Genomic DNA, 14,496 nt, shown 5'->3' on the forward strand with positions numbered 1-14,496 from the left:
TATGCCTGTTTGAGGGGCAGGACTAAACTACATTTATATTGCATGGCAACAGCACTCTCTGCTGGCAGCGATTTTCTAGTGTTCTCAGTTAAGAAGTATGAGAGTTGGATCTACAGACTACAAAATGTATGCAACTTTTACCCTATTTTGTAATTGGTTTAGTCAAATTCTAACTTAAATACGTGATTTTCAATCAGGCTGTAAACCTATGTCCTGACTTGTGATTCTTCCTTCGGACACCTCTCCTTCCAGTTCTCTGCTGCCAATGACTGGAACGAACTGCAAAAATCTCTGAAGCTGGAGACTCTTACCTCCCTCACTAGCTTTAAGCACCAGCTGTCAGAGCAGCTCACAGATCACTGCACCTGTACATAGCTCATCTGTAAATAGCCCATCCAATCTACCTCATCCCCATACTGTATGTAATTATTTATCTTACTCCTTTGCACCCCAGTATCTCAACTTGCACATTTATCTTCTGCACATCCTATCATTCCAGTGTTTAATTGCTATATTGTAATTACTTTGGCCTATTTATTGCCTTACCTCTCTTATCCTACCTCATTTGCACATGCTGTTTATATATTTTATAATATAATATATATTTATATATTTTTTAGATATTTTTCTACTGTATTATTGATTGTATGTTTGTTTATTCCATGTGTAACTCTGTGCTGTATGAGTCGAACTGCTTGGCTTTATCTTGGCCAGGTCGCAGTTGTAAATGAGAACTTGTTCTCAACTCGCCTACCTGGTTAAATAAAGGTGAAATAATAAATAAATACAATCAAAAATAGTTGAATCTACAGTTTGAATATCACAGAAATGATACCAGTGTTCATATAGCGCAATTTAGACATACAGTATATGTCCGACAGTGTGACATACAGAGCTGTGGCAGCCTATGTTGCCATATGTACCATGTCCTTGTCACAGTGTTCCTTCCTTGTTAGTGTCCACTCAGTGAAAGAGAGAGTTCCTGTGGGCAGGCTGAGAGAGCATCACACCCTGCCCACTGATCTGTCCTCTGGCACGCAGTCATCCCAATATGCAAATTAGATTAACTTTCTTTCAGGCATGGTATGAAGGGAAAAAAATTTATCACGTGTATCTGTAGAAGCCGTCAGCCCTTTGGCCTAGTGCTTCTCCAAGCCTGCACTTAGTAGCCTATAGCCCATCTAACCAAGGCCAGTCACAGTTCGCTGTCAGTGCAAAAATATATGTTGATCTCTGTGTTGATCCATTGCAAAGTATCCTCTGCCCTATCACCGTTTTCTTCCCTCACTCTCTTACTTATCGTCCTCCTGGTTGTGATCACAAACTAAGGTGGATTGACCCCAATGTCCAATGATCTCCACCCTCAGCAGGCCCACTGTTCTTTCCAATCACTGCACAGCTAAACTGTCACACTGAGCCAGTCAGAGAACTCAAGCCCTGAGTGACTCCAGTGAATCACCATTCAGGGAGAGGACATTGTGTCTCTCATGCCTTGGATGACTGATGACCCACTGGAGCTACGGTCCTGGGTTTATTCTAAGGCCCTTTCAAGACTATATTCAAGGAGCTCTCAATAGGGTAATCTATGGTGTGATTTCAATCAGACAACGTCCCAAAATAAGAAACATCTCAAACATGTGATTGAGACTTGGAAGAAAAATTGAGTATTTTCCGGACAAAGATACCCTTCCAGACTGGTAGAACTGTGTTTAATTCAGTGTTGAGTTAATGTCATAAGGACAAGATGGGTCCTTAAAATGAATAACAATCTCACAAAGTGTACTCTTGTCATCCCAAGATGAGCCTGTTATATAAGACTGAGAACCAAGAAATGTCAATATTTCTCAGTGTTTTAGAAGTAGTTGCTTATTAGGCTATATATCGATGTGTGCCCGATGCCGCCCCTTCTACCCAATTATTTTGGAGAAACCTTTGACTCTCCTTCTGAACTGCCACCATAGGCCTACACAGCACAGCCATTGGTCAGGCAGCAGACAAACAAGTTTTGATCAGCAGGAGCAGAGCATCCCGGGGCTCAAAGGTTGGAATATCCATTGCAGAGTTTAGGTTTATTTGCACCATCCCAATAGCTATCTTAGAAATATAACGTTGCGCTGTGCTTCTCCAAGCATGCACTTTAGTATAGGCTATAAGCAATGGATCATTTGATTGAGTCCACACTAAATAGCCTATAGGAGCACCTGATATTGCGTGTCCAGTGGAGAATCAGAGATGAGGGACGGCATCAGGCACGCATCGAGATATAGCCTAGTAAGCAACTAATTCTAAAACGATAAATATTGAAATAGTCATAATTTACCTCTATGTTTGAATTATTATTTTGGGTATAGGGGAGGGTCACTTATTTTTTTCAAGCATCCAGGGAGGTTTTAGGTCAAATATATATATTTTTTCATGCAATATCAACTATACACGTCATCCATTTTCATTTTAGAGAGGTAACCATTATTATGAATTAAGTTCACTCCCATAAGTGCCTCCTGAAGTGAACATCAACGATAACTGCTTGTCAAATAACTGTCACTCTCTCTCTCCCTCTCTCTAAAACAGGTAGTTAACAAATAACTGTCACTCTCTCTCTCCCTCTCTCTGAAACAGGTAGTTAACAAATAACTGTCACTCTCTCTCTCCCTCTCTCTGAAACAGGTAGTTAACAAATAACTGTCACTCTCTCTCTCCCTCTCCCTCTCTCTGAAACAGGTAGTTAACAAATAACTGTCACTCTCTCTCTCCCTCTCTCTGAAACAGGTAGTTAACAAATAACTGTCACTCTCTCTCTCTCTGAAACAGGTAGTTAACAAATAACTGTCACTCTCTCTCTCCCTCTCTCTGAAACAGGTAGTTAACAAATAACTGTCACTCTCTCTCTCCCTCTCCCTGAAACAGGTAGTTAACAAATAACTGTAAGCGTTTTACCAGTTTCATCATAGTGTTTTGATGGGTTTTGCGACTGCACTTTCAAAGTTCTTGACATTTTCCGCATTGACTGACCTTCATGTCTTCAATTAATGATGGACTGTCATTTCACTTTGCTTATTTCAGCTGTTCTTGCCATAATATGGACTTGGTCTTTTACCAAATAAGACTATCTTTTGTATACCACCTCTACAGTACCTTGTCACAACACAATTGAGTGGCTTAAACTCATTAAGAAGGAAAGAAATTCCACAATTTAATTTTTAACAAGATACACCTGTTAATTTAAATTAATTCCAGGTGTCTACCACATGAAGCTGGTTGAGAGAATGCCAAGCGTGTGCAAAGTTGTCAAGGCGAAAGGTGGCTACTGTGAAGAATCTCAAATGTAGAAAATTGTAAAAATAAAGAAAAATCCTTTAATGAGTAGGTGTGTCCAAACTTTTGACTAGTACTGTAGGTAGACCAGGAACTAGTGATAGAGAGAAATAAAGAGTAGGACTGTTCTAAAGCTTTACCTCCATCTGTGCAGAAAGAAACCAGGATGCTAATCACCCTGTGCACTGCAACGCTGACCTTCCATGAGCTAGGAATTAACAGGTGTGAGTAATTAATAGGGATGAGAGGGGATGGAGGATATTAATAACTAATAAAACTAATAAACAGTCTAATCTAATAAATAAATGACATAAATTGATATTGTGCAACACCTAGGTGTAATCTAAACAGTTAAATAGGCAAGCTCCCTTGTTTCAGAGAGAGGGGGAGAGAGAGAGTGACAGACAGAACTAGTTGCTGCTTAACAGTGGATATACTAAAATAACCACAGCATATAAGAACAGACAAACAGCTATTTGTTTATTTTGTGTGGCATTGCATTGTGTAGCCACAATATTATTCTGAGAAATTCTAGTTTATTTGTGTGATCTGTTACCTACTCACCTCTGCGCTTTGACGTCGTTTTTCCTGAACCACAGGACAGGAGGCTATCCTACTCCCCAAGGCACTGCAGGGAGCAGGCGGCTATGAGCACGTCCCAAGGATCTTAGCTCAGGATACCCTGCCCTAAAACCCCTGAAATGAAAAATAGAACTTGGAAAGTGTGGCAAACTGTAGAGGTAGGATAATATTCATCACAACATCTTCCTCTATCTTTCCCTCCCTCCATTCCTCCCCCAATCCTAAATTTAACCCTTAGTGGGGAAAATGCAAAACTGACCCTAGATCATTGACTAACTTCACCCCACTCTCTTTCTGGTCAGCTGATTACCCACCTCCCTCAGGGTTGCCAAATTGTAACTAAATGTGCCAACAAGGAGTAAAAAATGGAATAATTTCAACCCCCCTTTTTATACAGATTTGGGACCAGGCTACAACACATTAAATGACTATCCTGAATAATCCCAGTTTGCTGATCTGCTCATCAGTAGTGTAGTGTCATTAGCCTCATTAGCCTATGGTCATTTATGGTCATCTATGGTCATTTATGGAATGACTTCCAAGGTGCTATACTAGGCTATTCTTCCTAGGAGAGACTCCTGATGAACTGACTACCATGACGGTCAATGGACAATTTAATATTCTGCACAAATTGCATAGTGGAAAGGCCAATTGGTGATTGATATGAAATGACACAATCTACACGTGGTACTGTACATTAAAACCTCTTTCTATGCAGTGCAGCTGCCTGCTGAGATTTGCCTTATCACCACAACTCCGTCTCACTAAAGCTCAGTCTCACTACAGCTCCGTCTCACTACTGCCCTCTATATTCCCCATTGATGCTGGGCGCCACCGTCTCACAGAGAAATCTGGTCATGTTGATAACACTCCACTAGAGAGCACACTTTACCTGTACAAGACATATTGAACTATTGGAAGAGCAGTATCTGAAGTAACCACCGTAGTGACATACCTGTTTGAAGGACAGATGAGGCCACTGATGTCAGAGCTAACTGCATTCTCTTAATTATAACATCAACTGAACAATACGATACATGGGGGTCGTAAACATGCCTCAAGGTCAAACACTGTAACAATAATGTTTCACGTCACTGACATATGTTTTCATATACGGACATAACATTTCTTCCCCTCCCCCTCACAGGAACCGAGGTGTGAAACTCAGTGTGGAAGTCACGCAGGTGCTCAGGCCTGCTATGAGTACAGACTGGCCGGGCTGATGCCATGTAAGGGTTCAGACTGGATGGGGCTGGTCAGCACAGAAGGCTGGTGAGGGGAGGATGGCTCAGACCAAATGTCTGGAATGGAGTGAATGGAATGGAAGCCATGTGTTTAATGTGTTTGATACCATTCCATTTATTTTGTTCCAGCCATTACTATGAGACTGTGGGCTGCAGGGTTGGGCCTGTTAACCCCTAACCTTGGAGGTGCCTCAGTAGCTGAAGCTCATGCCCCAACATGAATCCACTGGACTAGGGAGACCCCTGTGATGGAGAGCTGCTGCGTGGCATGGTAGTGCAGAAGTGTTTAGAGCAGGCTGATGGCGAATGTGCACCCTTGTGCAAGTTTTTTTGAGTGTCTGGCTCTTGAGCGTCTGATTAAACCACTCTACCCAGCTCTGTCCCTGGGGGTGGTAGAATTATGTGCGGATGTGGCGGATCCCTTTCCCTTTCAGGTAGGAGAATAGCTCATTAAACATGGTCTTGGGTAGGCCCCAACTGCCAGTATTTATTATCTACATAGTATTTTTTTTATTTTTAGTGTACAGATTAGCATACTGAATACTGAATGAATAAAACATCATACAGTGCACTTTTTAAGGTGAATAAATAAATTAAAGTGATTTATAAAGTTACTAAATAAGTCATGGTTTTGAATAACACTTGGGGCTTTGACAGGATGAAATAGTATTCTTATGTTCCTCCACTACAGTAGCTGCCACCACAGCTTCTTCACTCCTTTGGACTTGTAATCTAAACAGACACTTTCCCCATTGAATTATGGATTGTCCTAAATTTGTATAGCTCTTTATTGAGTAAAAAGAGCAGTAAATGTGTGAGTATCCATAATGTTGTGTCTGAGGGTGACCAATGGGACACTAACCTCATTACAGGCCTCTTAAAGTAACACGTCCGTAAGCTCCAAATCTCTTTAATACAATGTCCATTAGAAAGTGCTGAGCAAAGCTCTCTTCTAGCCACTAAGATGGTCTAGATCTTCTGTACAAGTCTACTCTCTACTTTCCCCTCATTTCCCTTGGTTTGTTTAGTTTTACATTGATAATCAAAGAATACACAAACAGCATTACTGCTGAAGACTACCTCTCACATGATCATTATGATTTATTTAGGCTACATTAGAACAGAAGATATGCAGAATGTAACATCTCTTGAAATAAACTTTTAAGGTTATAAAACAGGAATAAATGTGAATATTCTTTTGAATGACATGTTTGTAGGATGTTTGGGAGGAAATGACATTGAAATGCATGAGTAATCCTTTCTCCCGCACACACACACACACACACACATAAACGTGCAAACATGCATGCACACGCACAGTCTTAAAATCTTAGTCACACAATAAGCATCAGCTATAATACTGCAACATAAGCACAAGTACTCAATGAATGACCTGTGAATTACATGTAACTTTATGTTGCTACACTTAATGTTCTATGAAAATAATATTTTGCATTATATTGATAAAAAATCTATAAATATTGCTATACCTAATATTAATACAATTATGTAATATGTTCAGGATGAGGACGTTTACACGTCTCAGACCATTATCTATAAAAACATCCTTCAATCACCATATAGTATTTCCTGGTGGTGCAGCTATTCTACTTTGTGCCTATGTATTACCACAGCTTAACGTGTTTCTTATCGCCACTTATAATAAACCATCTGTTCTCCCACAGCACTCCGTCTCTTCACTCTTTTGTGCTTGGAGTATGAAGCTTCAAACATGTCTCTAGAATATATTGAAATATATCTTCAAAAGAGAAACTGTAAATTTAACAGTGTTTAAAAGTTGTATGCAAATGACTAACTCAGTTCTGAGTATATGGATGAGGCCTAGGTGTGTAACAGCCAATGCAGCGTTTCAGATTAAGCCATCATCTCCTGATAGGTATGAGCAGGTGTAACCTTAATAACTTGATGAGTGGCCAGTTATGTTTGCAGTGGTGGCTGGATTATATATTAACAGTGGCCTAAATCACATTGTGCTGACTGATTGGGAAAGTGATCATCTAACACCTTAAGATGTGCCTATAAAATCAGGAGTCTGACCTCCTGGGTGCATTTGTAGAAAGGACCCTTTCCATCTCTCTTTCTGTACAGCCGTAACACCATCTGAAGAAGGGCTGATCGCCACCGCAAGACCGCAACCATGAACGGCACAGAGGGACCAGATTTCTACGTCCCTATGTCCAATGCTACTGGCATTGTTAGGAACCCCTATGAATACCCCCAGTACTACCTTGTCAGCCCAGCGGCGTACTCACTCATGGCTGCCTACATGTTCTTCCTCATCCTCACCGGATTCCCCATCAACTTCCTCACACTCTACGTCACCATTGAGCACAAAAAGCTGAGGACCGCCCTGAACTACATCCTGCTGAACCTGGCTGTGGCCGATCTCTTCATGGTAATCGGAGGCTTCACCACTACGATGTACACCTCCATGCATGGCTATTTCGTCTTTGGAAGAACGGGCTGCAACATCGAGGGATTCTTTGCTACCCATGGTGGTGAGATTGCCCTGTGGTCCCTGGTTGTCCTGGCTATTGAGAGGTGGTTGGTCGTCTGCAAACCTATTAGCAACTTCCGCTTCAGTGAGACCCATGCCATCATGGGCGTGGCCTTTACCTGGGTCATGGCTGCTGCTTGCTCCGTGCCCCCTCTGCTTGGCTGGTCCCGCTATATCCCCGAAGGCATGCAGTGCTCATGTGGAATTGACTACTACACACGCGCCCCTGACATCAACAATGAGTCCTTTGTCATCTACATGTTCGTTGTCCACTTTATGATTCCCCTGTTCATCATCTCCTTCTGCTACGGCAACCTGCTCTGCGCTGTCAAGGCAGCTGCCGCCGCCCAGCAGGAGTCTGAGACCACCCAGAGGGCTGAGAGGGAAGTGACCCGAATGGTCATCATGATGGTCGTCTCCTTCCTAGTGTGCTGGGTGCCCTACGCCAGCGTGGCCTGGTATATCTTCTGCAACCAGGGATCAGAGTTCGGCCCTGTCTTCATGACAATTCCGGCATTCTTTGCCAAGAGTTCGTCCCTGTACAACCCTCTCATCTACGTGTTGATGAACAAGCAGTTCCGCAACTGCATGATCACCACCCTGTGCTGTGGGAAGAACCCCTTCGAGGAGGAGGAGGGAGCCTCCACCACTGCCTCCAAGACCGAGGCCTCCTCCGTGTCCTCCAGCTCCGTGGCTCCTGCATAAACGAGCCCCCAATGTGGGCCCTGCGATCCAGCGTCCACAAAGAAGACTTCTGCTCCCGGAAACGACAAAGGCTCACGTCTACAGAAATAACTCTTGTATTTTTGCAAACCAGTTGGTTCAACCTAAAGACAGTTGCAGATGGGCAGCCCACAACAAAGTTGTTTATGTATATGTAAAGAGAGTCTAACGTAACAATGTGCAGGGATGGAATTGGAAAATAATCACTCTGGGAATTAACCAATGTAAATAGTTCAGATTCTGTATTTTTACATGTCCAAATTATTTCGCTTTGGGAACTCTGTTCCCACTCATTCCCTCCCAATTCCACCCCTGTCGATGTGCAAGATGTTTTGTCTTTCTCGAGACAGGAAAGGAAAATATCTTAAATATTTTACAGTTGGATTCTATATGTTACTGGCTTATTTGTGAATGTAGAGACACGTAATCAAGGCAACGTAATAAATCGCACTTTGCAAAAGACAATTACTGTTCATGTTTTACTTACTATCAGGGTGAAACGGTTGGAACTAAAGTAGTATGTTTAATTAACTGAGTCAATGTGAATCGCCTGCTCTTAAATGCAATAGCAAATAATTGAACATATAGACATGTTGTGTACAGTCAGGACCTGGGTTCAAAAACGATTTCAGGTATTTCAATTACTTTTGAATGCATTTCAAAGCAAGTATTCAGATAACATTGGAAAGTATTTTAAAGTACTCAAATACACTCCCATGCATTTAGCTCAGGTATTAGAAAATAGTATTTGAAATAAGCATTGAAAATAGTTTCAAATGCAATTTCATTGACTTTGGTTTATAATGATAAAATAAAACTACTTGCTTTTGGCTGTGTTTTGAAAATACTCAAATACACATTCTTTAAAACGTATTTAAACTGAGGTCTGGTACAGTCAAGTGTTCTCATAGCTTTGATAAAGGTGTTAAGACGGAATAGTGATCTAAGGTCAATCACAGGTCACCTTGTACTGAGTATGTAATGCTAATTCTAAGGGATTATGACATGAATAAGCATAGCTATGTATGACTCAATACATACATGAAGATGCAGACATGACTATAGCTTCTGATTTACAGTAATCACCCACAAGGTTGATGAGGTGAAAGACATAATTGGATCAAGTGCAGTCAATCTTATCAAGATATCTTTGTGTTCCTGATGTTAAATAAAACTCATGGGCTCTCTCTCTCTCTCTCTCTCACTTTGGATCACAATTGAATGTGAAAAAATGACAGGTTGCCTATTATTGCCCATGACTGGTAAAGTATAGCATCAGGTATAGTATGCTCTAGATTTACTGCGGCTTACAGATACTGAATCATTTTCATCATATCCATGCCTTTTTCCCTCCATGTAAAGACGGTGGTATAAGCTGTACCTACATGTCTATGTGATAAATGATAGAAGCTCAGGGAGTGACATGAGATTTCTCCTCCTCAGTGCTCGGTAGTGCAGAAATATCTGTCAGGCTGGAGCATAACAAACACTTGGAAAACTCTCTCATAATGACCTTTGTTGTGTAGCTATAGCAACCCTCATACCATCGGATCTCTGGCTGAATACAGATACGCTCACTCGCCAAGCGATCTGCTCCAATCCAACTCCAGCAGAGACAGGCTGAGGGAAACAACAACACATCAATCACTGGCCGCAGACCAGATTAGGGGCTGGGCTGAAGACAGGCAGGGAGGAGTGGGAGCATTACACCTCATGATTTCCAATTTCCAATTTTGCCTTCATCAGTTCAGAAATTCTCTAACTGCTTGCTCAGACAGGAACTTGACATATCCACACTAATGAATGAATCTCATCAATATTCTGCTGACTCAATAGTTTGTATTTTTTGGTATTTTTTACTGCCTCTGAAGCGAGTTTTTCTGCCTCAGAAGAGTGGCTTTCATCTTGGCTTCTGTCACTTCGGCACTTACAAAATCACAGTGCATAGTTGTGTGTTTCCATGACAACTGCCTATCAAGGTCAACTTGCTAGCACCCATCTCCTCCAAGGTTGTTGTAAATTATGTCATCATCACATGGAATAGGGATGCCTGCAACATCAATACCTCCCTGGGAAGGTAACAAAGGTTGCAGAGGCTTGGAGAAGGATCGCTTGGTGAGTGCAAAGAACTCTTTAATTCACATCTCCCCCCATCTAGATGGAAGAAAAAACACATCCATTATTCAGAAGTTAAAGCTATAAGTCAGTTAGATTCTGTGATGACTCAGTGCTGTGCGTGCTCCCACACATCCTGAAGGTTTTCCCCTTCATTAGCTATGGTATGGATCACTATGGAGGAAAAAACGTCTCAAAGTCTACTTACATGCTAATAACCCTATTATTGTCTGCGGGGAAATCTAATGACACCTTATATATTGTTTCAACTTTTGATCAGAGACAAGTAGTGCTCTACATAGGGAACAAAAAGACAGCATAAGGAGTGGACTGTTGTTCCATCATCACAGCTTCAGCCAAATTTTTCCCCAGTGTACGCTAGGTTACTGATATGGCCTGTATGATGAAAAGACTCATCTCGAGTTGAAAGTAAAATCTGTTTCTCTTGTTGGTCAATTTCTTCAACAAATGATCAGGTCTATATAGTTATCAAACATACATTATTAATGGAAAGGAAGCACAGACTCTTTAAGTATTAAAATACTTATTTTAGTAATACAATTGTAGGCAGAGGTTGATACAGAGTACAGTTTAACAGCATATGATAGTTCTCCCCAAGTTCTGCAAAATGTCTAAGACATCCTGTAACTCATATAGCCTCCCCAATCCCCCTTACGTAACTTTCCCTAGCAACAACATTTTAATAAATCTAACCTCCCCCTGACAGCGAGAACCATCTTATCAGCAAGTAAAAACTCAGAATTGGGTTTGACCGAAACTTGACCTTTCATCACAAGTATAGAGTCATAACAATGTGAACGAGTGTAAGCATCTTCTGACAGGTGGCTTCAATCAGGTCTGTGGCAGCCTTGTGTTCTCAGAAAACCAGATAACCACGGTGGGATCCAGACAGGAGAAGTCTGAACGTAGACGCCTTCTGATAGTGTCTATGCCCTGCGACGAACCATCAAACAAGCAAAGCGTCAATACAGGGCTAAGATTGAATCATACTACACCGGCTCCGACACTCGTCGGATGTGGCAGGGCTTGCAAACTATTACAGACTACAAAGGGAAGCACAGCCACGAGCTACCCAGTGATACGAGCATACCAGACGAGCTAAATCACTTCTATGCTCGCTTTGAGGCAAGCAACACTGAGGCATGCATGAGAGCATCAGCTGTTCCGGATGACTGTGTGATCACGCTCTCCGTAGCCGATGTGAGTAAGACCTTTAAACAGGTCAACATACACAAACAAGGCTGCGGGGCCAGACAGATTACCAGGACGTGTGCTCCAGGCATGTGCTAACCAACTGGCAAGTGTCTTCACTGACATTTTCAACATGTCCATGATTGAGTCTGTAATACCAACATGCTTGAAGCAGACCACCATAGTCCCTGTGCCCTGTTGTTTTATTTAATTACTTACCTACACACACCTTTTTTTCGCACTATTGGTTAGAGCCTGTAAGTAAGCATTTCACTGTTGTATTCGGCGCACGTGACAAATAAACTTTGATTTGATTTGACCTTCAGCTTGATCCATTCTCCAACGTCAACAGGCGGGCTGTCTACGTCGCCCTGTTCTGGAACGTCCTGGGCTTTCCTGTATTGGGAATACAAATACGTAACAGCATGGGTTAGTTCCTTCATATATTTACTCAAATCATCATCCAGCGCAGTCAGGTCCGTCAGTTTTGGAGTCATTGGGGTGTGCACATGTGGGCTACGCCCTGTTCAGCGGTTTATACTATTGCGCATTTTCATCAAGACTAAGGGGAGACATTCTACCTATGATTTCCCTGTGGAGTGGCATGCTTTGGCAAGCCCCCCTTTTATGGTTTAATTAGCCATCTCAGTAACCCCATTACTGGCGCTGGAAATTTCCCTGGTTTCAGGGGGGCACCCTTACCAATGTTGTATTGCATGCATGTAGTACATTTATACACGTGTGTTTTGCAAATTTCAAATCAGATTTGGACAAAACCAGGTGTCAGATATTAGTCTTACCATCTCCCACCCCGTGGACCAAGCGACACACACAGGAGACGAGAGGCAGAGGCAGAACTGTTCTGCCAGAGAGTGATTGTCTCCACGGGCCACCAGGGTCTCTGGATCAGACTCTAGACTCCCACAAAGGGTGATTAAGTGCATCCGCAGCCTGGTGTTCGCAGTCCAGATCAGTGATTTCAGACGTACACCGGGAGGCAAGCAGAACAGCATGAGTATGGCGGCGGGAAGCAGCATTCTTAGCAGCAGCTTCAGCAGCTGCAATACCTATAATAATGCTGTCAGTGTTGCCTCTGTGGGCTCGGACCTTAAGAATAGCCAACTGCGCTGAAAGCAACATGGCTTCAAGCAGGGCTTCAATCTGCATACGGTTTTTAATAGGGGTCCCAGACGCGTTAACAAAGTCCCTACCTTTCCAAACCCCTATCCAAGACAGGCAAGGCACCATTGGAAGTTCCACCTGCCATCATTCCCTCTCCATTGACCTCTTCCTCTCTGCTGCCAGGGTGACTGATGCTGTGGTTGGTGAGGGCACATGTTTCTCATATGACCTGTCATTCCGCAATTCCAGCACACCAGCAGTTGTCTCAGTGTTGGTAGGTATGGTTGTGGGTTCCCATATGGTTGAGGAGGGAACTGAGCTGCAGGTGCTTGGGTAAACTGGGAAGGAGGTGGTGGAAGAGGCTGTGGTGGTTGTTGCTGCTGGGTGGCAGGAGGTTCAGCCACCATCAGGTTGCTGGTCTTTCCTTTGTCCGGCTGAGCTAGCTGGGCCTTCTTAAGCTGCGCGACGAGTCTAGCCTTTCTTGCTCTTTCCTCAGTCCTCAACTTTTTCCAGGCTCTGCAGTAGTGTCTAATGCGGTCCTCCTTATTAGGGCCTTCAAATCTCTCAGTTGTCTCTCCTTGCCATTCTGTCTTCATCTTATCCATCTAGTCGAGGATATCATCATCTTCAGTGAAGAGCAGTTCACCCGGTCTTGTAACATCTCTGGTGGTGGGAAACATTCCCTTAACTGTCGGTAGAGTGCTTGTCTGAAATGGGTGAAGGGCAGTTCCACTCTCGTGTTCAGTGAATTATTCACATTCTCTCTCCTCTCTCTTCTTCTCCTCCCACTGTCTCCTGTTTGTTCAGTTTTCATTTTTCCTTCATATTCTGTTCTCAGTCGTATCAGTTCTTCTTCCTCTCTTCAGTTCTCTCCATTCAGTGTGATTACCACTTAGACTTTGCTCTTTATCTTCATCATTACGACCTCGTCTGATAACCTCAACAGTGTTATCCATTTCTCCCTGTGCTTTCTTTTATTGAGCTGCCATGAGGTCCTTTGCCATGGTAACTCTAGGATAGAGAGGTGTTGATTGAGTCTTGGTATGATTCCACATATCTCCTAGTTCTTGATACATTCTACTCAGTGGTGGGGAAGAATTATCTCCTGGAGCTACTAGTTCGTTTGGGAGTAGTGGATAAATTCCTTTAAACCTATCCCCACGGATTGTGTAACAATAATTTCACACTTTCAATTATTCCGCTATTACAAAGAAATTTAGGTTCAGATACATTTAACAGTGAGGCGCCACTTACAGTGGGGAGAACAAGAATTTGATACACCGACGATTTTGCAGGTTTTGCTACTTACAAAGCATGTAGAGGTCTGCAATTTTTATCATAGGTACACTTCAACTGTGAGAGACAGAATCTAAAACAAAATTCAAGAAAATCACATTGTATGATTTTTAAGTAATTAATTAGCATTTTATTGCATGACATAAGTATTTGATACATCAGAAAAGCAGAACTTATTATTTGGTACAGAAACCTTTGTTTGCAATTACAGAGATCATCATTTTCCTGTAGTTCTTGACCAGGTTTGCACACACTGCAGCAGGGATTTTGGCCCATTCCTCCATACAGACCTTTTCCAGATCCTTCAGGTTTCGGGGCTGTCGCTGGGCAATACGGACTTTCAGCTCCCTCCAAAGATTTTCTATTGGG

At 42.4% G+C, this 14,496-nt stretch overlaps 1 protein-coding gene across 1 annotated transcript; it reads left to right on the forward strand.

Moving 5' to 3' along the window:
- The first annotated feature begins 7,217 nt into the window (after positions 1-7,217).
- On the forward strand, positions 7,218-8,844 carry rho (rhodopsin). The gene is given in 1 exon segment (NM_001124319.1): positions 7,218-8,844. A coding segment is annotated over 1 exon segment (1,065 nt). The 5' UTR covers positions 7,218-7,299; the 3' UTR covers positions 8,365-8,844.
- The last annotated feature ends 5,652 nt before the right edge of the window (positions 8,845-14,496 follow it).

The sequence above is a fragment of the Oncorhynchus mykiss genome, chromosome 16 (genome assembly GCF_057628025.1).
Source record: "Oncorhynchus mykiss isolate SJ-2025 chromosome 16, ASM5762802v1, whole genome shotgun sequence".
Classification (NCBI taxonomy): domain Eukaryota; kingdom Metazoa; phylum Chordata; class Actinopteri; order Salmoniformes; family Salmonidae; genus Oncorhynchus; species Oncorhynchus mykiss.